At 38.5% G+C, this 27,654-nt stretch overlaps 3 protein-coding genes across 3 annotated transcripts; 2 read left to right on the top strand and 1 right to left on the bottom strand.

The window, feature by feature from the left end:
• Nucleotides 1-573: 573 nt before the first annotated feature.
• N7482_007999 (RNAse III) lies at nucleotides 574-1,043 on the top strand (the record flags this gene model as incomplete). The annotated part of the gene is made up of 3 exons (XM_056690123.1): nucleotides 574-596; nucleotides 666-748; nucleotides 814-1,043. The coding sequence occupies 3 exons, from the start codon at nucleotides 574-576 to the stop codon at nucleotides 1,041-1,043; spliced, it is 336 nt and encodes a 111-aa protein (XP_056539888.1).
• Nucleotides 1,044-17,753: 16,710 nt separating this feature from the next.
• Nucleotides 17,754-20,483, bottom strand: N7482_008000 (ferric reductase family protein; the record flags this gene model as incomplete). Its single annotated transcript, XM_056690124.1, has 7 exons — nucleotides 17,754-18,726; nucleotides 18,955-19,076; nucleotides 19,148-19,200; nucleotides 19,269-19,495; nucleotides 19,565-19,897; nucleotides 19,966-20,006; nucleotides 20,070-20,483. The coding sequence occupies 7 exons, from the start codon at nucleotides 20,481-20,483 to the stop codon at nucleotides 17,754-17,756; spliced, it is 2,163 nt and encodes a 720-aa protein (XP_056539889.1).
• Nucleotides 20,484-24,872: 4,389 nt separating this feature from the next.
• On the top strand, nucleotides 24,873-27,035 carry N7482_008001 (MFS quinate transporter; the record flags this gene model as incomplete). Its single annotated transcript, XM_056690125.1, has 7 exons — nucleotides 24,873-24,947; nucleotides 25,017-25,083; nucleotides 25,168-25,308; nucleotides 25,386-25,533; nucleotides 25,637-26,094; nucleotides 26,156-26,511; nucleotides 26,601-27,035. The coding sequence occupies 7 exons, from the start codon at nucleotides 24,873-24,875 to the stop codon at nucleotides 27,033-27,035; spliced, it is 1,680 nt and encodes a 559-aa protein (XP_056539890.1).
• Nucleotides 27,036-27,654: the final 619 nt, after the last annotated feature.

Below are 27,654 nucleotides of genomic sequence, written 5' to 3' on the forward strand. Positions count from 1 at the left end.
AAACAGTATGTCTTTTTACATAATTTATATTTATCTTGTTTATAAGCTTTTTGGGTTAGGTTAGGTTATCTACCTCGACCCAAAACCTGTACGCAGGTTAAAGGATTAGACCTAAAACCTAACCCATCGGCGGGTTGGGTCGGGTTGGGTTTTGGGTTATGCGGGTTTTGGCACACTCTAATGGTGGTACTGGCGGACGGTTAAAGGTGAAGGAAACTTTACTAGAGAAAGTTCTTCGACAGAAGACTACCCGTCACTATTATATAAGAGCTAAATACTGTTATTACTATATTAATAAGGGATCGTACTAAACGTAAACTAACGAAATGATTTGACGGTACCGATATTATTTCTACCGCTATCGATAGATATTTTATTTTAGGGTAAGGAGCTTACGCTAAAGATTAGTTTTACTATATAGACGATCGCCACTCTTCTCTAACCGCTAGTCGGAAAGGAGAGAAAAGAGGAAAGTTATCTACTATAAAAGGATACTCAGCGAACGTTTTTCTCTTTCAACTCTTATCACACTTAACCATATTTTATTCTACTTCTCTTGGAGATAGAAAGATCATGAACGCCGAGGATATCATCTCGTATCGATTTACCGACCGGCTTCCACTTCGATAAGCATTATAGCTAGCAGATAGTATTCTTTAGAATAGGAACAAGGATCTCGCTCTACTTGGTGATACTCTCATCAAGTTGATTCTTGTCAAGGAGGGCCTTCGTCGACATGCGACCCGTGGTAAGTGATGACATCTCACCAGCCAGGGTGACATGAGACTGATCAATTTTATGTCTCTGTTTTAGGCCATATAAACAACGTTATATCAGAGAAATCTCCGAACGCCTACCTTGCGCAGCGAGGCTTTTCCACAGGCCTAGCAGAATGTGTCTATGGCAATCGATCCCAAGGAAACATAATCTACCCGGGCCCTATAGCCTCTACTATGGAGGCTACCGTTAGAGCTGTCTTTAATGATAACGGAGAGAAGATAACCCCTGTCAAAAGTGTTATAGAGGCTATGGGCGTTTCTTAGCCGGAGTGACTTCTCCATCACAGGTAACGTTTCTTTTGCCCCTCTTTGAAAAAGTTAAGTTCGGAGCGACTGCTCGTGTTAATGGGACTCTAGTTACTCTCCGTAGGGGCCTACGGATGCTTCCCTGCTGGGGCTGGTCGATGGGACTACAAAGACGCGAGAGTCGCATTTTGGAGCATAGTGATGTGTCATTTACCTGCTTCAAAATGGACTTCTGTGCTTTGTAGTGCTGTCCATTTGCCCTAGCAGAGCAGCTTCCATAGGCCCGTACGAGGATGAAGTGGGCTTCTTCAAGCTACGACACTGTTTCTGATTATATTTGATTTGGAATAGACCGACAAGAATGATCAGATCGAAGCGATAGTTGTTGGTTTCTTCGGGCAGTCGCGTGAGGTGTGTCCTTGCTCGTGGCATCTGAAGCATCGACCCTCTTTCAGATGAGTGGCTCGTTCCTCCGCTATTATTAGCTTGTAAGCCAAAGCAACACTCTCTCACTTGATGAAAGGGGATAATGTAGGACGTCTACGCAGGGCGGCAGTCGTAGCTAAGCCTAAGGCCGATCCAGAGCTAGTGCTAGCTATCGCGGCTTAGGCACGGCGAGATTCTTTCTGCTTATAGAATAGGCTTAGGTTCAGGGCTATACGCTAGTAGGTAGTAATAAATTGCTTAAAGCTAATATCCGGGTTATTAAGTAGATATATTATCTAGGTCTAGAGTATCGGTACTAGTTTACTATAAAGATCTCGGAGTCGGTTTTACTTAGGCTACTAAGCTTCTTTAGCTAGGCGAGAGAAATTGGCGAGGAAGTCGCTAAAGTTATCCTTAGGCTTTATAGTTAGGTAGGTATATTTATAGAGTACCTTAGCGGCTTAGTTTAGGTTCGAGAATATACTCTTAAGGTACTTAATTATATCCTCTACGTCGCTATATAGGTTAGACGCCTTAGCTCTTATTTAGGGACCGATATAGAGTAAGGCCTTACTTTTAGTACGGCTCGAAATATAGTAGATTCGGTCGGATAGAGTTAGGTAGTAATTAGCGTTACTACATAACTTATATCGAATTAGATTAGCCTACTAGTCAAAGCGTATAGTCTTACTATCGCTAAAGAGAGAGGGTTCGGGGAGTTTCGTAGTATAATAAGATCTAGCCATCGGGGATTCGTAGATCGACTAGCGGTCTTACCTACGCTCCTATAGATCGATAATCTTTATAGTAAGCTAACTAGCCTTTAGGGTAGTAGTCTCGAGATCCCTTTATACCTCCCTATACTTAGTGTTTATAGTATCCCGCTAGGTAGTAAGAGTTCGAATTTCGCGGCGCTCTCGACGGAGGAGGTCAAAGAGTTATTTAGGCGTATAGTTCTTGATAAAATTAAGATCAAGGTCTCCCTCGGAGGGGAAAGAGATTGGTTCATCTAGCCTATACCGTTCAGCGGGCTCTATATTAGCGATTACTTCTTTATCATTATTCGATTCATGTTCTTCTGCTAGGTTCTCTAGATTCTGGTCTTCTGGTTCGTCAGATACAGTACTCTGTCAGTGTCTAGTTCGGGGTGCTATAGCGTCGGTTTGTCTTGGTAGGGGTTCGGTAAGGTTTCGGGTCGGTCGGGATCCCTCAGGGTTCGTCAGTTTCGGTTTAGGGTGGGGTGTCACTACGAGTGATACGATGGCAGCGTGCTGCTGGTGTCTGTACAGCTCGAGAGCGACAGGAAGGGTGAAAAAATGCTTCTGTTCTATATTACGATGAAGAAAATAGCCTTCTGGAAGATCAACCAGGTGCATTCAACAAAAGAACAGAAATAAAGAAGGAAGAAACTATGGGGACAGAGATGGCTGTTGTGTAGTGCGCTGCCATACAAACAGGCCCAATCAGGTTAGTCTAGTCAGCTGCTCCCATCATTCACTCCTCTGTCAGGTGACCCAGTGTCCATTATCGTTATTGATGTCATGCGTCACAACTAGGAGGTTAAATAGACCTATAAGTATTTATAATCTATATATAGGATAATTAGACCTAATTACTCCTAGTTATAGCTAGAGTTATTAATAATTAGGATACTATATCTACTAGATTATTACCTTTCTTCTTTATCTATAGCTACTATATCGATCTAATTATATTAGATAAGAGTATAAGCGAGGAAATACTGATACTACTAGAAGCTACTAGCTAGGCTTTTATAGAATACCTCTATAAAACTATAGATTAGGCGTAATCTACGATAGCTATAGCTTAGGAGTACTAATAGGAGTATTAGATGACACTAGACTTCCGCAGAACCTAACTCAACCTAGACCTAGACTGCGCTAAAAACCGTAATTAGGGGTAAACCTTGCCCCTAAAAACTAAACTATAATAGTTACGGTTTTTAAAACTAAAAACCAAACTAAACTATAAACTATTACGGTTCCCTATTAGGGAACTATTAAAAACTATTTTTATATAAAATCTAGGTCTTAGTATATATAAACCTACTAATTTATATATTTAAATTACTATTATTAAATATTATTTTAGTTATAACCCTACTTAATCTTATTTTTTAACTATAAGAGCTATATAATTAAGAGTAATTACTTTATATAGGAACTTATTAGTAGAAGTAATATAATATTCCTTAGCTTTTAAGTATATTAATTATAGGTAGATAGGTAATATTTAGTATTAGGTATTTAGCTATATTTTATTATAAAGATATATATATTTAATATATTATTAAATATAATCTTTTCTATAGAATAAATTTAGTAGTTTTTAGTAGATTTTAGTAGTTTTTAATAGTTTCTGATAGTTTCTAGTAGTTTCTAATAGGTTTAGCCTATATAGTAAACTAACTTTTATCTAATTAGTAGCTTAGTTTAATCTTTTAATTATAATATATTATTTTACCTAGAATCCTTTATTTATTAGTTATATCTAGGTAGAAACTATATAATCTATCTAAGTTAGTCCTTCTCTCTTAGTAATTACTATCTCCTATTTTATTATATCTTAATACTAGTAATCCTTTTTTTTTATTAATATATAATAGCGATTTTAATATTTCTTATAATCCTTTTTTTATATCTAAGCTATCTAAGAGTTAGGAAATCTTATCTTCTTTTAATATAGATTTCTTTTAATCGCTCCTATCCTCTATAATCCTTTTTTTATTTATATATATTAGTCCTAGTTATAATAAATCCTATATTCTCTATAATAAAATACTTTATAATAACTTTATAAGCTAGTAATAAGATACTATTAGGGGTTTAGACTATATATACTAGGATATATAATATTAGTCTAGTATTTAGAATAAATTTTACTAGATCGCCTATAGCTTTAATAGTACTATAAAGATTATAGATAAATATTATAGCTAGATTCTTAAATACTTAAATTTTATCTATAAGATAAAAGATAGGAAGAAATAGTATTAAGAAATCTTAACTATAAAAGATTATCTATTTAGTATAGGCTATATTAAAGCTTCCTAATATTAAGAGATAAATATTATTTAATTCCTATAGCTAAAAGTATATTTCTTCTTACTATCTAAAATAGTTTAGATTTAATAATTAGATTTACTAGCTAGAATATAATAATTACTAAAAGATTTAGTTAAGAGATATAGAAAGAAAAGCTTTTTATATTTCTTATAGTTATATATATTTTTTTTACCTAATTAAGTATCCTAAATTCTACTACTTAATCTAGATAGTTTAGTCTATACTAAAGATCTTTAATATCTCTTTAGTAAAAATAATATAATACTAACTATAATCCTCTATATAATAATAATAAAAGAATATCCTAAGAATACTTCTAGAAGATATAAAGATTTTAGTTATTTTTTATTACTAGATTTTATTTTTTATATAGATATTTATAGCTATAACTAGCTATTTTATCGATAAAGACTAGTAATATTATAAAGTTCTTTTTAGTTTTAAACTATTTTATAGAATATACTCTAGTATTAACCTAAGTTCTATTCTTTTTAGTATTCTTCTATAATATAAGATTAAAGATTAGGTCTTTATAATTATTACTAATAATATATTAAATAACTAAATATTAGTTAATTTACTATAATAAATAATATTAGAAGATACTATCTTTATTAGGGTTCCATATCTTATATATATAATTTAGCTAAGCCTAAATAAGCTTCTTAGGTATATTAAGGCTTACTTATTAAATAAATTAACTAAGATATAATAGATAGAGTAATAATCTTAGTTAGTATATATAAATATAACTAAGATATTACTAATATATTATTAAAGATATATATATATCTAATCTCTAATTATATTATACTAATAATAATCTTTAGATTTAAAATCTTATAGTCTATATAAATATAAATTCTTAATATTAGGAAACCTTCTATAATTTATAAAGTAAAATAATAAGACTTATATTTCTTTAGGATATTAAGATATACTAGAATTCTATATTCTTTATACTTTAATATATAAAATACTTATAATTATTTTTCTAGCTACTCTATAATAAATATAAATAGCCTAATATAATATTTAAAGATAAAGAATAATATTAGATTAATTACTTTCTTTTTATTATCTAGCCTTTCTTTAATTTTATAGTTAAACTATTAAAAACCTAAGATATTATAATATATTATATCTTTCTAATTTATAATAAACTATTTAAGTATCTTAAGCTATTAATTATATAATTTATATAGAAAAGGACTATCTAGAAATAGTAGATATTTTAGGTATTATAAATTACTTAATAAAAGCTTAATAAGTACTATTTAGAGATAAATTATATATAAAGGTATTTTTATATAATTACTATAATACTTACTCTAGTAAATAAGTTCTAATTTTTTTAAACTAATAATTAAGAAGATTACTAGCGTATAATCTACTAGAAAGCTCTTAAAGATTAGTTAGCTTCTTATAAAGAATATCTTATAAACTAAGTAATATTAACTTAATCTTTTTCTTTAGAGAAAGGAAGATTATATCTTAATATAATAGTAAAGCTAAATTATCCCTAATCTACTATAATAAATAATAAGTTTTTATAATATCTTAATAGTAGTATATATCTTTAATTATTTTAGTATATATAATATTAACTATTAAATAACTATAATAGATATAATATTTTTAGTATTTTAGAGGGAGAATACTAATTAATTCTCTATCTTTATAGCTTTTATAGCTTTTATATAGGATATACTTTTAGTCTTTATAACTAGTATTAATATTAAATAGCTATTTAATATAGCTTAAGATATCTATTATTATTATTAAGGAAGGTTAAGTATAATAACTATTTAGGAGTTAATAATATTTCTCTATACTTTAAAGTTCGATATTAAGAAGAAATAGATAGTATTCCTATAGGAGTTCTTTATATATAATAAGATTAAAATAGTAAAGAAAGAAAGAGAAATTATACTAGATAGTATAAGTATTAATCTAATTAGTAATACTAAAGAAAAAGAGACCTAAGAAAAGAAAGATATACTAATTAAGACTAATTATAGTATTAATCCTCTTTTTCTTTCTAATAAAGAGAATAGTACCTAGATATATATATTAGTAAGAGCTTAGAAATATATATAATATAATAAAGATTTATATAGATATTATTAGTAATAAATACTAGTAAATTAATACTTATCTATAACTTTACTAAATTTCTAATAGCTATTAAAAAACTAATACTATAGCTAAATAACCTATTTTCTAATAGCTATTAGATTTCTAGTATATAGATAGTAGCTAGATACTCCTATTTTTTAATTTCTATTAGAAAATCTAGTATATAGATAGTAGCTCCCTAATCGCCCTTTTCTAATAGCTATTAGAAAAATAGTACTATAGTTTAAAGAGCTTATTTAATATACTTTAAAGATTAAGGTAATAGAAAGAGGCTTTTATTATATATTAAATACCCTAAGAAATAGAGTAAAATTATATAAAATATATAGTATTAAGGACCTACTTAGTTTATATTATTTACTAAACTATTAGGGCTCTAAGAACTATTATAGTTTCTAGAATTAGCCCTAAAAACTACCCTAATTATAGTTTAGTTTTTTATAGTTTTACGGTTTTACGGTTTTTGGCGTAGTCTACCCAGACCTAACCTAGACCTAACCTAGCGTTGGGTCCAGGTTATGAATCTCGACCCAGCGTTGGGTCAATTACCCAAGTTGGGTCATAAACATTTTAAACACGCTAAGACCTGTAACTACATAACTTATGCATTTTTTGGGCTGTAATATTGAGTATTCCTATAATAAGCTATAGTCTCTCTAGTGTGTTAGGTTAACGTCCCTTACTATATTTCTAACAGCTGTTAGAATATAGGCTATCTATTACCTAGAGACTGTTGATATCCCTACTATCTTTCTGATAGCCCTTAGAAAGATAGCTATCTGCTACCTAGAGACTATTGATATCCCTACTATATTTCTACCAGCTGTCAGAATGTAGGCCTTTAAATAGGTCTAGTAAATAGTAGAGCTTTAATAACTTTATTCTAATAGTACTTAAAGAGATCGTTATCTCGACTCTTACGCTTCTGTCCTAATATATATACCTAGGTATAATTCCTTAGTAGTAGTAGCTAGGATTCGCCGAGTAACTAATCTCCGACCTCTATCGATAAAGCCTTATCTAGCTCGATCTTATCGTTAACTATAGTCTCCTATTCCTTAGTATTATTAATTAACTCTACCTCTACCTTATCGAGTTTCTTATCCTTCTCTTCTTTTACTACTTCCCTCTCCTTATAGGAGAAGAACTTCTCTAGAAGCTTCGCCTCCCGTTCTTCTATATTAAATCGTGATATATAAAGAAATATTATTAAGTCTTCGATTGTCTAAGATTTTATCCTCCCTCGATAGTAATAATAGATATCCCGAGTAGTATTAAAGAGCCGTTTAACCCTAGTACCTATTATAGGGAAGGAGAGTATATCTTACATAAAGGCTGTAATTACTAGAAAGCGAGCTTAGTATTCTCTCTAGAATATAAGAGGCCTAATCTAAATAGTATCTATCTATAGATTAGTATGATATATCTATAACGTAGATATAGTATAAACATACTACTATTAAGGTATTAGGTTATTTTATTAGTAGCTATATTTAGTTATAGCTTACTTTTATCTAATATCTTATTAAGCTTTAAGCTTGGCTAAGATACTCTCTAGGAGCCCTCGCCGGACTAATCTAGAGTTATAATATACCCTTAGTATAGAGAGCTTATTAGAAGGACTTGCGGTAGGTGTCTCGCTAATACTGATCCTAGTCCTTTAAGAGGAAGAACTTGTACTTATTAACGGGCGCTAGCATTGTACTAATTGTATAGATATGCCCATAAATATCATCTGTTTAAGAGTAGTACTCATCCAGCTTTAGCCGACTAGCTTTAAGTGCGTAAAGTATCTGTTGCTTCCATAGAATGCGTTTTCGACGTAGAATTATATACAATTTCCCTCTGCCTAGCCAGTTAACTTATTTATACTTTGATTCCCACAAGTTCTCCTTCTATCTCTTATACCTATTATAACAATTTTACTACTTATTAGGGTAGAAAGCCTATCGATTAGGTAAAGAATCGCGAATAGATAATAAAATTATTATAATATAGTTTAACTATTCTTCCTTTTAAAGACTAAATCTTAACAATTTAGATTAAAAGGAAATAGGGTACTCTCTTTTATTAGGGAATAATAATATAGAGTAATAATAAAGAATAATATAACTATTTTTAATATTAATACTTCTCTATATTAGACTAATATATAATCCTTTATAATTTATTCCTTCTCTAATAGTAACTATCCTTAGCTATAATAGAGAGATAGGATTATTTTACTTCTAATTTATATGAGTAATAGACCTATAATAATAGTATTAGTTATAAAATCTATTTTATTTCTATAATTCTATAGACTAAAATTCTTATTACTAATTCTTAATTAAATTAGCTAAGAACTATAGCTCTAGAATAAAGAGAAGAAAGAAAAAGAAAAAAAGAATATAGCTAAAACTATTTATAGTTTTCCTTTTTAGAATTATTATCTTTTTAAGACTATTTTATTATAATAGAGAATATTAGTAATAAGAAATATATTAATAGAGAATTTTAGTTAATTTAGATATATTTTATATTTAAAAATAGATATAAATAAAATATTATCTAAGATTAATTAGTATTAATATCAATTCTTTTATTATGGGGTTTTTATTAGGTTTTATATTTCTAATTAATAAGAGAAAGTAAGTAATTAATAGGAATTTAGGGATATTGTGACGTATGGCTTATATAAAGGACTGTTAGAGAGGAGGACTGACGGAGCTGAGGCGGACTAACCGGATTGGGACGGGTTACGTAGGTGGCTATTTAGATAGCTGGTAGCTTCCCCTATAGTCTCTTCCTTCTTTACTTTCGTTATTCGTTGAATGTACCTGTTTTCCTTTATAGCTAGCTCCTTTGTAATATATAACGAAAGTTATCTTCTTACCTTTCTGTCTCTATTAAAGCCGTATAGACACGAATAGCTCGCTGTCGCCGTCTCGCTTTATAGGACGCCCTACCCCGAACCGAACTAACGAATCCTAAGCGATTCTAACCGACCGAACTGAATCTTCCTTCCCCTACTAAGATAAGCCGACGTTATAGTACGATCCCGATCGACCGTAGCTCGCCGTTAGTAGAGTACGGCTACTGATAAGCCTTACGACTAGACTATAGAGAACCTAGCTAAAGGTACTAATATAAACCCCGATGAAGCTAGGTCTATTAAAGACTCTTCTAAATAGTATAGACTATGCGACCCTCTCTTGTTCCCTAGTGTAGGGAATGTCGACGTCGACTATATTAAGAATCATACGCCTAAGTAACTTTATAACCTTCTATATCGTATATACTATAAAAACTAAGCTCTTATTACCTAACGGGATGCTATAGGTGCTGAGTATAAGGAATTAGAGCGAGAGCTCGTAACTACTACTCTTAAGGTAGGTAAACTAGCCTTAAAGGTCGTAGACCTATAAGACTGTATACTGCGAGGATAGCCGCCGAATTACTAGTCGACTCCGATTGAGTCCTTTACGACTAGAACCCGTCGTACTACGAAGCTCCCTAACCCTCCTCTCCTAAGCGATGGAAAGACTGTTCGCTTTACTTACTAGGCGAATTAGATATAATATAAGTTATGTAGTAATACTGACTATTACCCGACTCTGTCTGACCGAGTCTATTATATATCTACCCGAACTAAAGGAAAAGCCTAGCTATATATTAGTTCTCGTATAGAAGTAGGAGTAACTAACCTGTATAACGATATGGAAGATATAATCTAATACCTCGAGGGAGTATTCTCGAACCTAAACCGAGTAGTTAAAGTACTCTATAAATATACTAATCTAACTATAAAGCTAAGGGATGATTTTAACGATTTCCTAGCTAATTTTTCCCGTCTCGCCTAGGAAGCGAAACGACCTAAGTAAGATCGACTTCGGGACCTCTACGGTAAACTGCCGACTTCCATTTAGACGTTAACGTTATATATACTCGTTGACCCTAACGTAAGCTATTAGTATTTTGTTAACTACTACTAGGCTCTAGCCTTTAGCCTAAATTTAATCTATAAGTAGAAGGAATCTCGCCGTAGCTAAGCTATAACTAGCTCTAGCTTGGGTTCTAGAAATCCCCCTAGTACTACCGCTGCTAATCGTAGATGCACTAGATCCCTTTTTATTAAGCGTAAGGGTACTACTTCGACCTTTAAACCGATAACTACGGAGGAATGCGCTACCTACCTAAAAGAAGGCTGATGTTTTAAATGCTATAAGTAAGGATATACCTTACGCGACTACCTAAAGAAACTACCGACTGTTACTGCGATTAATACTACTACCGAGCTCGCCGCTTACGAAGCTCCTACCGCTAAGGTTTCTTCCGAGTCGGGAAATACCTAAGCCTAGGAGAAGTCTCTTTCTTAGGTAGAATGACTTTGTTACTTTTCGCGCTGAATCTATAGAAGTTATTAGGAAGAGGAAATAATTTATCTTTTAATATCTAAATAGTTTATAATAGACACTCTTTCTTGATTCGCGCTCTTAGTGATACTAGAGTAGATAGATTTATATATATTAATACTCGACTAGCGTTATAAGCTACGAAGGCCTTTAGATAGTTAGTAATACGATTAGAAAAGGAAGTACCGATCTATAGGTTCGATAATTACCCAAGAAAGCCGATTACGTATACTATCGAGTTAATACTAATAATTAACGGCTATATATAGCGTAGTCTACCGATATTGATCGCTAATCTTGGTAAGTATGATCTAATTCTCGGACGTAAATAGTTTACGGAGTATAAAGTCCTTCCGGATTATGCGAAGCGACGTTTAATCTAGCCCGAGGAAGTAAGCCTATAGGACGAAGTAGCTAGTTAACTAGCTATTATCCTTCCCCGGACTATCTTATAATAACCCGATCCGAACTCCGAGTACTAAAGAGATGCTAATCGATACGACCGACTATTTAAAACGGTCGACTAACTGCTACGCTAAGAGCTAATAAGAACTATAGCCGGAGACTAGAAGTAAGCTCTAGCGAAGATAGAACGTACGCTATAAGGCGTAATGCCCTATCTTTCTACGTAGAAAGAATAACTACCCTAGACCTTTTAAATTTATATTCCCCTCTCTGATACGATTATAATAATTAGAGCTATAGGATTTTACCGATACTCGTAGAAGAAGGGTAGCGAGGTTTTTATAATCTTACTAGAGGAGATCGATAGGGTCCTAGAAAATAAGAGATGTAAGCGACTAGAGGAGGACTAGGAGACTAAGTGTATAATCCCGAAGGACTATTATAAGTTCTCCGATATATTCTCTGAGTAAGATTCTAATATACTACCGCCGTATCGAGAGTTTACCGATTATCGAATTATCCTCGAGGAAGGACTAGTTCTTAGATACTACCCGCTATATAAATAGTCGGAGGAAGAGCTTCTTATAGCTAAGAATTATATTACGAAGAATCTCTCGTAAGGGTTTATCGAATAAAGTAACGCCCTTTTTAATTTACCTATCTTAATAGTACGGAAGCCTAGAGGAGGACTCCGGTTTTACGTTAACTACCGTAAGCTAAATACGATTACGAAGAAGGATTATTATCTAATCCTATTAGTTAATAAGCTTTTATAACGGCTAGGAAAGGTAAAGATCTTTACTAAATTAGATATCCGGTAAAGATTCTACTGTATTCGTATAGATCCTAACTTAGAAGACCTTACTACCTTCCGGATGCGTTATAGATCTTATAAATTTAAGGTAATACCGTTTAGACTAACGAATAGACCCGCTTCGTTCTAACGATTTATTAATATTATATTTAGTAAGTATCTTAATAACTTTATAACTACCTTTATCGACGATATCCTAATCTATAGCGAAACGATAGAGGAATATATTAAGTATATTAAGAAGGTTCTCTAGCGGCTTCGGATAGCCGGCCTTTAGGTAAACCTTAGAAAATACGAGTTCTATACTATAACTACCTAGTTCCTTAGTTTTATTATCGGTACCGACGGTATTAAGGTAGATCCTAAGAAGATTATAGTAATTATCGACTAGTAATAGCCTATAATAGTTCGCGGTATACGGTCCTTCTTAGGTTTCTGTAGGTTCTATCGACGATTCGTAAAGAACTATAGCTAAATTACTAAATTACTAAACCGCCTTACCGAGGATAAGATACTATTTAAGTAGACCTCTAAATATAAATAAGCCTTCCGAGAGATAAAGCGTATAATAATAACTACGCCGGTACTAGCTTACTACGACCTATTAGCCCCTACTAAGGTCGAAACGGACGTATTAGAAGGATATATCGGAGGCGTTCTGTTATAACTCTAGCCGGATAGCTACTAGTATCCTATTTACTTCTATTCGTCGAAGCTGACCGCTACGGAATAGCGGTAGGATACCTATAACTACGAGATATTTACGATTATTAAAAGCCTCGATATCTAGAGAGCAGAGCTCGAGGGATTATAATAAGATAACCGATTTAGTATCTTCTTAGATTATTAGTCGTTATAATATTTTATAACGATAAAGAGACTAAACGCCCGGTAGGCTCGTTAGGGTAAATTCTTATTAAGATTTCACTTCTTAATACGTTACTTTATAGGAAAGCGGAATATTATCGCTAATATACTCTTACGGAAAGACCTAGGTACCTCCGACGCCTAGGAGTAGATCCTTCTACCTCGCGAATGCCTCGAGTAGGGCGTATACCCTAATAATAATAATCCTAATTAGTTGATCGCCGAAATCGCCCCGGTTAAGACGACTCTTGACGATTAACCCTCGACTGTCTCTGCTGCGACTAGAATAGTCGAGCGAGTCCTCTAAGCGAATCTAACCTATACCTTACTCGAAGTAAATCGAAACTAGGTAAGAATAAGTAAGGACGGATAATAGGAAATAAGAGATAGCCTCTTACTCTACGATAGAAAGCTAGTAGTACCGGATAACGAGGATCTAAGAGCTCGCTTACTCGATAAGATTTACTAGTAACTATCTACGGCGTACCCCGGAGAGACTAAGCTAAAGGCCCTTCTCTCGAGCCGCTATTAGTAGCCTAGCTAGGTAACCGATATCGAACGATATATAGAGAACTGTCGAATATATAAACGGACGAAGATATAGCGAGATAAGCCTCTAGGGTTATTATAACTACTATTTACCCCGTAACGGCTATAGTAATATATTATAATAGATTTCCGTTCGTTCCCGAAGGATAAGTATAGTTATAATATAGTGTTCGTAGTATACTATCGCCTTAGTAAGCGCTAGGCGTCGATTCTGTACTATAAGACTACTACGGCAGAAGAGATAGCTACTTTATTTATAATATATCTCTACCGATAGGTAGATATACCTAATTCGATTATATCGGACTACGGAGGATAGTTTATATCTACGTTCTAGACTGAATTCTGCCGAATACTTAGTATTAAGCGAAAACTATCTACGGCTTACTACCTGTAGACTGATAGTTAAAGCGAGATCGCTAACTAATAGATAGTCTAGCGTTTAAGAGTAATAGTAAATAAATATTAAGATAATTAGTTAGAATAGTTACTAATAATTAATTTCGCTGCGTTAGCTCTACGCTAGGATTTAATAAAGAGATCTCCTTTCTTTATCGAACGAGGATACGAGCTAAGGATATCCTTCGATTAGAACCTACCTACCGAGACCTCCCTTTCGCTAGAATTAACCGAAGAAGTACGGACGTTCGTAAAGCGAATCGAACGTATCTAGAAAGAGACTACCGAAGCGGTTAGACGTATATAGGAACGCTAACGGACTTAGGCTAATAAGTATCGCCGGGAGGTTAATTTCGATAAGGAAGATATAGTTTATATTATAACCTATTATTAGGGACTAGATCGCCTAAGCTATAAGCTATCCGATTAGTCTAGTAGACTATATAAGATCTTAAAGAAAAAAAGGAATGCGTTTAGACTCGAACTACCCCCGTCTATAAAGGTTCACCTAGTATTTATACCGAGTAAGCTACGTTTTATATCGAAGAGAAAACTATTACCGGGATAGATTGAGGACCCGCTACTACTAATAATAGTTAATAAGTAATAAGAGTAGGAGGTTAAAGAGATCTTTCGGTTACGTTTATACTACCGGAAGTTTTAGTATAAGGTAAAGTAGTTAGGCTACGATAAAGACGATACCTAGTATTATACTGCGGATTTCAAAAATACACCTCTAAAATTACTCGACTTCTACCGGAGATATCCTGATTCCCCCGGACCCCCGAAGAACCTACAGGCCTAGCTAGCTGCAGCAGAGATTGACGAATTCGTGAGTGATTATCCAGATAATAATTTTCTAGAGTCTCGGGGCGAGACTCTTTAAAGAGGGGGACTATGTAACGTATAGCTTATATAAAGGACTGTTGGAGAGGAGGACTGACGGAGCTGAGGCGGACTAACCGGATTGGGACGGGTTACGTAGGTGGCCATTTAGATAGCTGGCAGCTTCCCCCACAGTCTCTTCCTTCTTCACTTTCGTTGTTCGTTGAATGCACCTATTTTCCTTTACAGCTGGCTCCTTCGTAACAGACTATCTTACTTTTATATATATTTATCCTAATAACCTAGTAATAACCTAGCGATAACCTAGCGATAACCTAGTAATAATCTAATAACCTAGTAATACCCTAGTAATAACCTAGTAATAACCTAGTAATAACCTACTAATAACCCAATAACCTAGTAATAATCTAGTAATAACCTAATTCCTACCCTAACTCCTTTTTTTATCCTTAAAAATTTTTTATCTAACTATACCTATAGTTATAGTTTAGCTTCGAAAGTCCTAATACTACTAGACTAAAAACCTTATAATTTATATAACCTTAATAGCTACTAATCTACTATAGGTTTAAAAGGTTTAAAGTAATACCTAATAATAGGGTTATATAGGTTATATAAAGTCTAGGTAATTAGACTAATATTATATATTATATATTAATATATATATCTATATAGTTATATCCTAAATTCTAATAGCCAATAGAAATATAGTAAGGATATTAATAGTCTCTAAATAGTAGATAGCCTAAATTCTAATAGCTACTAAAATATAGTAAGGATATTAATAGTCTCTAGTAGTAGATAGCCTAAATTCTAATAGCTATTAGAAATATAGTAGAGATATTAATAGTCTCTATATAGTAGATAGCCTAATTTCTAATAGCTATTAGAAATATAGTATTAAATCCTATATAATTAATAATCATAAATTATAATAGCTATTAGAGAAATAGTACTATAGCCTAAGTACTTATTTATCGTATTAGTTTAAAGTATTAGCTAGAACTAATATAAAAAATAGTATTTTATTTTAATAATTAAGTAGCTTTATAACTAGAGTTATATAAAAAGTTAGGTCGAATTAGGTTATATTAGGTCTTGCTAGGGCCCTAGTATTAGGTCCGGGTTGGGTCCGGGTTAGGTTCTGGGTCGAGATCTTCGACCTAAGTTAGGTTTTGCGGAAGTCTATTTCTAATATCTATTAAGTATTTTATATCTAGGGAAATTAATAGTATCTAGATAATAGATATTATTAAATTCTAATAGCTATTCAACTTTCTAATAGCTATTAGAAATTAATACTAAGGATATTAGCTAACTAATATATATTTCTAACTACTAAACTAATAAAACTCCTATCCCCCCCCCCTAACCTCTCTATAGAGTAGTAAAATACTTAAATTTTAGTTAGTTCCTATATTTCAATAAATAAGATTCTAATATATAAGCTTATTTTACCTACTTTATTAATAATTAGGCCTAATTTATTGTGAATATTAGTATATATACTAAAATAGTATTTAATAAGAGTAATAAATATCGCTAAATTATTACTTTATTATAACGAAGTGTTATAATACTGTACGCTACTATATGTATCGGTCCTGAGCATATTAGCCGTTAGGCTAATATAGTAGTCTTTTGGCCTAGTTATACGCTTATGTGACTTAGGCATGTTTCGTAACATTTATATAGCCGAAAAAGGAAGGTCTTAGTAGAATTATAAATATATAAAGGACTATACAGGGGCCTATAGTACGGTCCTAAGTACTTTGAAAAAAGACTAAGGACTAGAAGGCCCAGTCCTAGTCCTAAGATTTAGGACTGAACCTAGTCTTTAGCGAGGTCTAGTCTTGCTAAGAATAGCGAGTGGAGTAGTGTAAAGAGATAGGAATTGCGGGAGAATCGACTTTATCACGTGGTAGTAGTGTAGATTAGATTTTGAGATAACTTCTGGTGAGTGAGCAATGAGGGACGAGAGGAGTGTTGGCTTTATGTTAAATGACTACTGCCCGATACTAGTAGCTGCCCTAAACTAGCGCCTAACCATAGGCTACAGCGCTGTAAATAGGCTTCCGTAGGAACCAGAGGAATAGGACCTAGGTTGATATAGGAAATGGGACCAAACCTCTATCCTAGCACTGCTTCCCCCAATTATGGTTTTTGGCGTAGTCTAGTACTGGCCACTATATCCTCCAGCCTATAGGTACGGTCCGTTTAAATTAGTTATAAAGGGTCGGTTACTTATCTCTAGATGCTTCATGTAAAGTGCTATATACCTTACGGGAGCGAGGCGAAGCGATCCTAGTTACGCGTGTTAGCGTAGCCGTAGTATTGTGATTTTTTGAGGCGGAGTATTTCTAATAGCTCGTAGGGGAGGATGGAGTCTATTTAGTTCTGATATCCTCAAGGCAGCTCTGTAGGTTAGGATAGCTGTCGACCAGCAGGGTCTCCGCAATAAGGTCCCTTTTAGTCTTCCTCCGTTAGACGTAACATTGCGTAGTCTTCTAGCGAGTTCCAAATAGGGTGTATATAGTATATTTATCAAAACTAAAGTATAAAATTATAGGGAGGAGGCTACCTATTTTTATTATGTTTATAGTCAGTAATATAGTGATAGCAACACAAATATAAAGCAGAGAATTGTAGAAGAAAACACAAATATACCAAGAAAGTAAGAAAGACCCATCGTTCCAGCCAAGATCTATGCATGAGACACATTTAGTTTCATAAGCAGGCTTATGTAACAAGGTGCCCTTCGCGACCTCTGCGGATACAGCGCACTAGCTCCCTTCCCTTCCTATTACCATCCATATGCCTCTTCAAAGTATTCGATCGGCATCTTCCAGGTTTTCAGCACCATTACCATCGCAGTACGGGCCTCGTCCGCCATGCTAGCTGGCCCACAGACGACGATCGCGGTTCTCTCATATCGACAGCCCTCAGCGGAGATACTGCGAACATATCTCATGATCTCATCATTAACATTCGGTCGACCTTGGCAAATCTCGAGTCCACACAATTGAGATGGGAGCAGATCAGCATCTTGGGCCAAGGAAGTGGCATAGAACGATGTGCGAATGTCGCTTTGCACTTTCAGAACTGGCGCCAACATGTCTAAAACGACGTGCCGGATGTGCTCTACAGTTCGCGAGGCCCAGATAAGGTCGATTCTCCTTCTCAGCAAAGTGTGAGGTGATTTCGCCACCCGATAGGCATGGTCTGTTAGATAGGATGCTGCCACAGAGATACCAGTGCCCCCGACGATATATAATACATTATCGAAGGCGTGAAGGGGAATACTTTTACCATAGGGGCCTTCGATGAGAACTTTCATATTTGGAAGGACACCACCATTCTCAAGGCATTGATCCCGGAGTTCTTTCGTCCAGCCGGAACATGGGCGGATCCAAAATACCAACTTCCGTGCATTGGACTGCTTCACACTATTATCGTCATCCAACGATTGTGAGTCTGACCCATCTGTTTGACCAATCTGGTACTCAATGTGATTGCTATGTCTCTTTTCCGAAGGAACAGACTGTGCGAATGTCTGCAGCTCGGCGGCAGTACTGGGCTGGGATTCCCCTTTTTCAAACTGGAGCTTTTTAGGCGGTGGCGAGTCGCCGACTGGCACCCAGGTAGCCGTGGTGAAGGGATGGTTCTCCCACGCTCTCCACCGGGAGGGCTGGTAAATATGATAATAAGATCCTGGACGAGCCTGCCGGAAGGTACGCCTCGGGATAACCTCAAGTTGGATAATGTCCATGCCGGCACTATAACTTGCAGTTGCAAATGTGCCAAGGACATCCCCTGTGTAATACAATTGGCAATTGTGGTAAGCAAGGCGAATCAAACGGGACCCTCGGTCAATGAGCCAAATTATCAGTAGTGGCCAGAGGTAACCGTTAAACTGACTGTTATATAGGGAGGTGTGACTTGAATGTGAGAGCTGTTAGAGGTGTAGGAGGGATGGAATAGCGGTCCCGCGGAACTTCACAAACCGGAATAAAGCAATGATAACCAGCAGTGCCAGCAGATTATGAAGTATCAAAAAGAACTCGTAATGGTGGTGGCGAAAATACGAGGCAGAACAGAACACAATAAGCCCAATCGAGGATAGAGCCTGAGCACAGAAGACAGGAGGTTAGGATCTTTAAGCGAGAGAAAAGCAACGACAGAAACCGATATACATACCACAGCGCCCATTTGAAAATAGTTGTCTGCCCAAACCGCTAGATAAGCATGATCTAAGTCCAATTAGTGGGCGATAGCTCGGGATCAGAAACTCTTATAGGCTCCGGCGGGAAACCCTTACCGTGCACTTTCCAGACAGTGTACGTTGTCGAATGGATGATACCAAGTAAAAGGACCACTCGTGCGATATTCCGGTGGAAAATACTGAATGTTGAGTATTTCCATCCAGTCAACGAAAGGAAAATATTGTTGCGTCCCCCAAACAGCCATAGCCAGGGCAGATTAGCCAAGGTCAAATTAGCAGCTCGATTTGCAAAATATTGCCACTGCTGGGCAAGTTGAGGATAGCTGGATCAAATCGAATTAGTGGAGTCACTACGATATGGAAATGTGAGGGTTATAACTGATATAACCTACCGAATATGTGGGTAGAAAGTATCGTACGTCACAGACAAAAGGATGACGTTAAGGGCCATGTAACTGAGAACCACGATTGACTCCAACCGTGTTGGAATGGTACAGTAAAACCAAGGGCGTTGATGATAAGAGTTGAAGGTTGCTGGAATGGTGATCTTCTGCCGCACCCAATGCCATGCTACTCCTAGTCGAGAGGGTCCACACCACGCTGGGGTTCTTTCTCCCTCAAGGTCCACAGCACGTGCCGTGAGTCGAGAGATCGAATACGCAGTTACGCATTGATATAGCATTCCGAGGAAGAGAATGGCACCCCAGAACCCATACAAGGCCCATCTAGTAGTCAATCAGTTAAAATTGCCTGCAGCTTATTGGCAGAATTATCGTGGCAGATGACAACGTACCCATATAGGACTTGGACTGAATATTGCTTATCCATGGCCGTCTGTGGTCATGTCAGCAAAGAAGGAACCTATTAAGCTCTTTTCTTTTTTCGCGAAACGCTGACCGTTGATCTCACGGCGATCTCATAGAGCTCCTGGGATAGTAGGACCGAGGTATTCCAGTTTCTTTTTTTCTCAACGTCCTTGAAGGTTACTACAGGCAATGACTGTATATAGTCAGGCGTAAGGTGCGGATCAACCGTGCTATACGGCACTAGTGGTGTTTTCCGAGGCAGGCAGATGTGCGCTAAATACATTGACCCAGCTTCAATCTCATCCTCCGTGCAGTATACCTTGGCAGCTGCCCACAGTGAGTAGACATGATGGTTGCCAACACAGGTAAAGGCGCCACCCTTCTCCCCAGTGAATTTGAAGGTTGCCACAGCTGTTTGGATGCCGTTGATGCACTCGATAGAGCCGCTAAGAACGGACTGGACACTTGTCAGGAGAAACACAAGAAGTGCAGTCTTTCCCCGCATGATGATGAGCAAGACAGATATGGTCGTGGGTATTTATTTCGTGACCAAGGGGCGGGGCTGAAATAAGTTCACAAAGAATGAGGCTTGATGAGATGCCCTATCTTGCCACTATGCCATGACAGATTCAAGCTCAAGAAGAAGATGGGAATGGGGAATATATAGGGAAATCAAACAGTAAGATACGGGAAGCAGAGATTTTCATGAATTGAAAACATCGCTGGTTTGAGTGGAGACACAATGCAACAATGTACTCAGCTAGCAAATCACCCCACGGGGTCTGGGGTAACCTAGCGAAACTCAGACAATCCCCGCTCTACTCAAAGGAATATCCTTAGGTCTGATGCTACCCCGTTAGTTAGCATTGCTTATCACAACCAAAGAGAGAGATGTGTATCCTTGGGAAGTGGCCGAGAAACGGCGCTGGTAGTGGGGCCGTTGGTCCTATGCCCGTGCGGTCAGAGTAGAGTGGGTCTGGGGGAAATACTAGCTCAACTACTCCATACTCCGTATTTAATGATTCGTGCCCTTCGGCACCAGGCTGGGCGTGAGTGGTGGCTCAATGCTCTGTGGTATTGACCCTACACCTAGGTCAGCGTGTCGTTGTAAGTGAATTTTAATTTCCAGCTGTTGAGAAGGGGTCACTATTGTAAATACTTCAGGATGATAATAGTTCATACAGTGCACGACCACTCTTCATTATTCATGGAGAGATGAGGAATAAACACCGCATAGGACTGGGCTCCATGAATGCCAATGTGGTGATTCCTGGACGTGGCTGGGAGGTTGGGAACAAAGGACGAGCAGAGAGGAAGGAGAGGATCAGACCCGCAGGTTTCAATATGTGGTGCTGGGACTGGGCAAAATACGCACGACGTCGGTGGCCGCAGCTTCAGATGGCAGGGATCACTGCCCGGGATGTGAGGTTGTGGTGGTGAGCGATTCAAAGAGTTGGCTCAATGTCCTCGGCAAAATCAATCACTTGCAGCTGGCTGGAAAGTAGCAACACGGCCCCACTGTTGCTGGAACAATAGGTTCGTCCCGAATTTCGGGGGTTATCCTTTTCCTGACAAATATTCGCGAGTCCATCGTACCCTGGTGGCACCAATGCGGTCCTGTGCCAACCTCTCCGGCCTCCGGAACGGCACTATACTCTGTATAGTTTGTTCTATAGGAGCAGAGCAGCTTACGGTACGATAGTTGATTATATATTACTCCTCTCCCTAAAAAGCTTGACCTTTCTATGAAACATTGTGATTGTTTTGCGATTTCCAGGAAAATATCTACACTCAGAGCCATTGTAATTCATATAGGATCGTATTAGAGCCCTACAACAAGAGTCTAGGTGCCGCGAAGGTGTTGCTCTTAAGAGCGTATAAATAAATACTCATAAAACGCTGTTGAAACGCGATTATCGATGGTGCCTAGTACTGTAGTGCTGATATTCTATAGATCCTATAATAGAGACTCTTAGGTTTCACTGGAGTGGGGGTTGTCTGTTTGTTGGGGTTTACGACTTGGCCGTTGAGAATTAACTTTTGTGGCGGGATCTTTGTCAGTATAGGTATTTAAATAAAATTCTAGAGTTAATTTTACTCCGCCAATCAAGGTTACACTCCTCGACGGAATGTATCTCAAGAAGCTTCAGCCTTTCCTGTTGGGTCCTGTTGTGGAGATTCTGGAGGCTAGGTGATAGCTCCGAACTCCTACATACCCTTTAGGTTAGGGGGTGGGCGTAGGTCTCTAGCTATCGATTTACGACGATCTCGGCGATTTCATATAGAATAGGGTCAATATTATGGCGATTTTCGGCTCTTCCTAAGTCAACGTGAGACTTCCTATATACCTTAAGCCAGACTATGCAGATTGCCATTTCTCTTTACCTGTTCGCTATTAAGGCCCTAAGTTTCCGCGCTTAGTCTGTGTATTATGCGATCTCAAAAATACTATTAGCCAAATACCTTGGCAAAGACTGTAATGACTAGACCAGACTATATAGATAATACTTATTGCTATTCCTGTAGGAAATATACAAAAGTCTATCCTAATTCCTTATAGTAAATAGGTTCCTGTATCCTAGCTATAATTATTTGAATCAAATTAGCCTAGCTAAAATATCTGGTAAATATTACGATAATAGAAAAGAGCTAACTAGGAGATAACCAGGTGTATTTAATAAGATAACGAAGGTAAAGAAGAAAGAAACTATAGGCAATCGAGATAGCATGATAGTGGTAGTCAGGAGCAAAACCAGATATCAAAGAAAACTACGCAATACACCACTCGACCACTCTTCAAGGGTGGGAAACAGAGCAGTGGTAAAAATATATTTACATCATCCTAGAAATACAGGGTATATTCCCCAAAGACTTACTAGCTGTAGACTACCGTATCTCGAAACGGACGCATATGTCAATGATTCCATTCTAGGAAGGGCAACATGTTTCCTCTACTAACCAATAAAGGGGAAGGTAGGAAGAGGTTCCCACCCTCCTGCCACCGCTCTAGAGATCAGAATGAACACTATCTTCTTTGACCAAATCTTTAGAATTTATTGCGAAATTCAACCTACAAGCCGAATTGGAAATATTAATGCTCTATATCTCGAGCAGCTCTACTGTTAGTCCGTGTTTACTCAAGATGCTAGCCCTGAAGCAGTCTATAATCTTGCACTCCACCGTCAGACGTCCTTGAATTTCAATTGGTTTGTGTCTAATGAAGAGGGTGGTGAAAAAGAGGGGTTCCTCGTCTCTCCTTCCTCTCTCGTTTCGTTTCCCCAACTTTTTTGCGCCCCTTTCTTTCTTCCTCCGAAGTTCGGCAGTAATTCCTGGGGCGTGCGACAGGGGGAGACTTCCACATTCCTGATTTCGGCTTCGCTTCGTATGCCTCTATTCTACCAGGATGAAATAAAAGTCTGAGCTGTATGGAGCAAGCTGATATCGACTCAAGAATAACGATCAGCATCTATTTAGCGTATGCATAGACCATTTACCCCGCCTGGGGAGGTTGGTGGAGCATTATCGGTAAAAAGGTCCTGCTGCGTATTGTGTGTACAAACAGCTGTGTGGCTTGCCAGATGCCGGACTAGACGTCAACGGACTAGCAGAACAACCAGGACAAGAAGCTGGCTCTGTCCAGCTGGCATGACACCGGTGCAGACTCGTTGGTCAATTGTGGTCAAGGCCAATGGGCAGGAATCGATAAGGATGTACGGCGGGGTACGGGGGGCTGGGGGAAATCTCGGCCCAACCCGTTTCTCGAGACGAGCCAGTCCGCGGCATATATCGTGTGATTGGATCGCAGCGCTGGTGCCCCCTGGACCTGGGCGGGGAAGAAGAAGAAAACAAGGGGGAGTAAGCTTTTGTGGAAATGTAGTCAGGATTCTGCGGTCTCGGACCCTCTGGACCCCCCGAGTTTTCCCGGAATACTCTGGACTAGGGAGTGTGTGGCATTCTGTATGTACGTGTACTGTACATACAACCTACTGTATGGAGTACGGTGTCCCTAGTACAGTATAGTACTAATAATTCGTACCTGTGCTCGGTTGTGTCTTCGGAACGCTTCAGTCGCTAGTCCCTATCCGTCCCACCCTCCCATCTTCCCATCTTCCCATCTCCCTATTCATTTCATCTTCTGTACCAAGTTTGCCAAGCTATGGCATCTGTGCCAACTTTGCCAACTATTGCTTGATAGTTCTGTGCGTTCTTGGCCGAGAGCTTAGCTCGGAGTATCCCGCCAGATACTACTCTTCTTGTCCTAGTGACCTTGCAAGCGCTTACAGTCCGAGCATTACAAACCAGCGTATCCACGTGGCGCACAAGTCGCTCGCAGCAGCGAATCAACGGAGGCAAGATTGCAAACCCCAACAACCGCAATCGCTCATCACACAGAGGTCTACCACGAAGTGCGAGTGCGAAGTGTGGGGATGAGCTACGAAAGGAGACGACCTGGCCCCCCGGAAACTCCTCATTCGCTGTGGGCCGTGGTTGGGGCCCCAGATATCAACATTTCCACTCTGTGGAGGTTCCTCGATTCCTCCTCATATCGGACTTTACTCGACTGGAAGACAGACCACGCGCCATGTCTAAACCACTCTAACACATCACCGGCCGCCCCACACCCCCAGCTGCCCACGGGGAAATTCACTGGGGAAATTCACTGGGGAAATTCATGGTAGCCCGAACAAACCAGAGTCAATCTTCCGAATCCTGGAGGGATTCTCGGCTCCCTAGTGATGGGGTAATTTAAACAGTTGCATCGGCCCTTCGGACTCCTCGTTTTTCTCTTCTCCCTCTTCCTAAAGACAGTCCTCCCTACGTAGCAATCACTCATACTCGACGACCAGCATGGAGCAGTCTACGGAGCAGCCCACTAAACGTCCCTTTTTCAAAAATGCCCTTGCCGATACCCCCTCGCGAGGTGCTGAACTGGAGGCTTTTCTATGCAGTCATATGTTTTGGTCTCATGGTGCGTCATGTCCTGCCTATCCCCTCTCCGCTGTTGCAACATTGACTAACATGCTTTGATTCTTCCCAGGGAGCCGCTCGTGGTTTGGATGAAGGCTTGATCGGCACGACAGTCGCGCAGAAATCATTCATGTCAGGTACGATATTTCCCGTGCCCCTGCTTGCTCACCTTCATAAAAGGAACACCAGAGGAGGGACGATAGGCCGCTAACGTCGAACAGAATATGGCTTGGTCCCTTCCAAGAAGCCAACCACAGCGGAACTCGCAATGCTCGCTAACCGCAAAGGAAACATTACCGCGATGGTGCAGATTGGCAGTGTGGGTGGTGCGCTCCTCGCGTTCATCTTGTGTGACAAGCTTGGTAAGTACCAGCTTTCGCCCCTCCATCTTCATCCATTACAATGTCTTTGTTTGTTTCTGACCGCAGTATCATGGTAGGACGGCTATGGGCCGCTCGTCAGCTATGCTGTGTCTGGATTATTGGTACCATCGTCTACATCACCGCCAACGGCAATTATGGCCAAATTTTGGCTGGCCGCTTTGTGATGGGACTTGGAATCGGTCAAACCACAGTGGTTGCTCCTGCGTAAGTCTACCCTGTTTAGCCGATGGCTCTTCTCCAGGCAGAAAGCGACGCGCGACATAAGGCATGGGATTGTTAGAACAGGCATGCTAATGAAAAAGGACAGGTACCTGACTGAGGTTGCCCCAAGGACCATTCGTGGTCTCTGCGTTTGCATTTTTAGTGGCTCCGTCTACCTAGGCATCATGCTGGGCTACTTCGCCAACTTTGGCACTTCGCTTCATATTTCCAACAAGAACTCCCTACAGTGGGTGGAACCCACACTGATGCATATTATCTTCGCAAGCATCATCTTCGTCATGTCCTTCTTCGCGCTCGAGTCACCCCGTTGGCTTTGCAAGGTTAAGCGATATGATGAGGCCGCCGCCATGATGGCTAAGCTTCGCCATCTTCCAGAAGATCACCACTACGTCCGGACGGAGCTGATCGACATCCGTGACCAGTTGGAGCGAGAGCAAGAAGCCACCATGGGCTCTAGTTTCTTCGGACCTCTGAAAGAGTTGTTCTTGATTGGTAGCAACCGCTACCGGATTGTCCTTGGTCTCATGTGTCAACTCCTTGGCCGTAAGTCCTTATACTAACCCAGACTCGAAATGATCGCGCTGACCTTGATTGTAACTTTCAGAATGGAGTGGTGCGAATTCAATGACAATCTATGCTCCCCAGTTCTTCCAGCTCCTTGGTACCACCGGTCAATCTGAGAGTCTCTTTGCTACTGCCATCTTTGGTGTCGTGAAGCTGGTCTCTGCGCTGACGTGTGCCTTCTTCCTCGTCGACTTTATTGGCCGCAAGCGCGCCCTGAGCATTGGTATTATCATCCAGTTTATCGCTATGCTCTATATCGCCATCTATCTCACCAGTGTGCCCACCATCACCGCTGGCAAAGTCCAGAGTGGCGCCGCCAAACACGCCGCCACCGGTGCGATCGCCATGATCTATTTCTCTGGAGTCGGCTGGGCTCTCGGCTGGAACAGCATCCAGGTCAGCTATCTCCTTAGACTGCCTCTTTTCCTTTTCTGGACCTGATCTGTTACATACATTTTGTTTCCATCGCCGCTAACATATCCTAGTACCTCATCGGCGCTGAGATATTTCCCCTCAGAGTCCGTGCCCTGGGCACTAGTATTATTATGTGCTTCCACTTCATCAATCAATATGGTAATAGCAAAGCGGTCCCACTCATGCTGCTCACCCAGTCTCCTGGTCTCAAGCCCCAAGGCACCTTCTGGTTCTTCGCCGCTGTGACCCTGCTTGGTTTGGTATATGTCTGGTTTTTTGTGCCTGAGACCGCGGGCAAGTCGCTCGAGGCCATGGATGAGATGTTCGGCCTGCCGTGGCACGTCATTGGCCGCAAGGGTGCGAAGCTCACCGAGGGTATGGGAGCCTTGTCTGAGATGGTCGGACATGTCGACAATGAGAAGTTGGCTCAGTTGGAGGCAGAGCATGCGGAGCATTACGAGCATGCGCCACAGGCTCGGGCTGAACTGGCTACCGAACGTGCTTAATGGAAATATTACCCTGTTGATAACTGTTAATATGCGCTAGGTAACATTGCTTGGGAGTTGAAGGCAGCGGAAATCTCAACTCTTGGCAAGGTATCCAACAAGGCATCATTCAAATTGATTTCAAATAGATCTGATTTTCTCAATTGCATCTATATGGGACATATTCCAATGTTGATTCTCTGTCTTTTGATCGGCCAATCCTCATTTCACAACGCTGCTCCTACGCGCTGGTGAGCAAAGGCCCATTAAAATGAATCATTCAACCCACTGTACTAGTCTCCGGAGGAGTGGCATCAATTACAGACTTTTTGTTTATGCACCTTATAGTTAAGAATCTAGTCGACTATAGCGACCTAGTTGGCTATTATAGCACCTTTTGATATACTTCTAACTTCTTTAATATTGGATTGTTTTGGTTCCAGTTTTTTGATCTTTTAATCCGATATATAGATCTATCTTAATATGAAGAAATATTCTAGAATACTTATCTAGAAAGCCTTTATCCTACAGGGTTAGGTCAATAGTATTATCTTTTAATAGGGGAGATTAAGACCATAGGTAATATCTTTCATCTATACTCAAATATATCTCTTTGATCTTACTACTATATCTAATCTAG

Source organism: Penicillium canariense (genome assembly GCF_028826845.1).
Source record: "Penicillium canariense strain IBT 26290 chromosome Unknown utg000006l_segment0_segment0, whole genome shotgun sequence".
NCBI classification, from domain to species: Eukaryota; Fungi; Ascomycota; class Eurotiomycetes; order Eurotiales; family Aspergillaceae; genus Penicillium; species Penicillium canariense.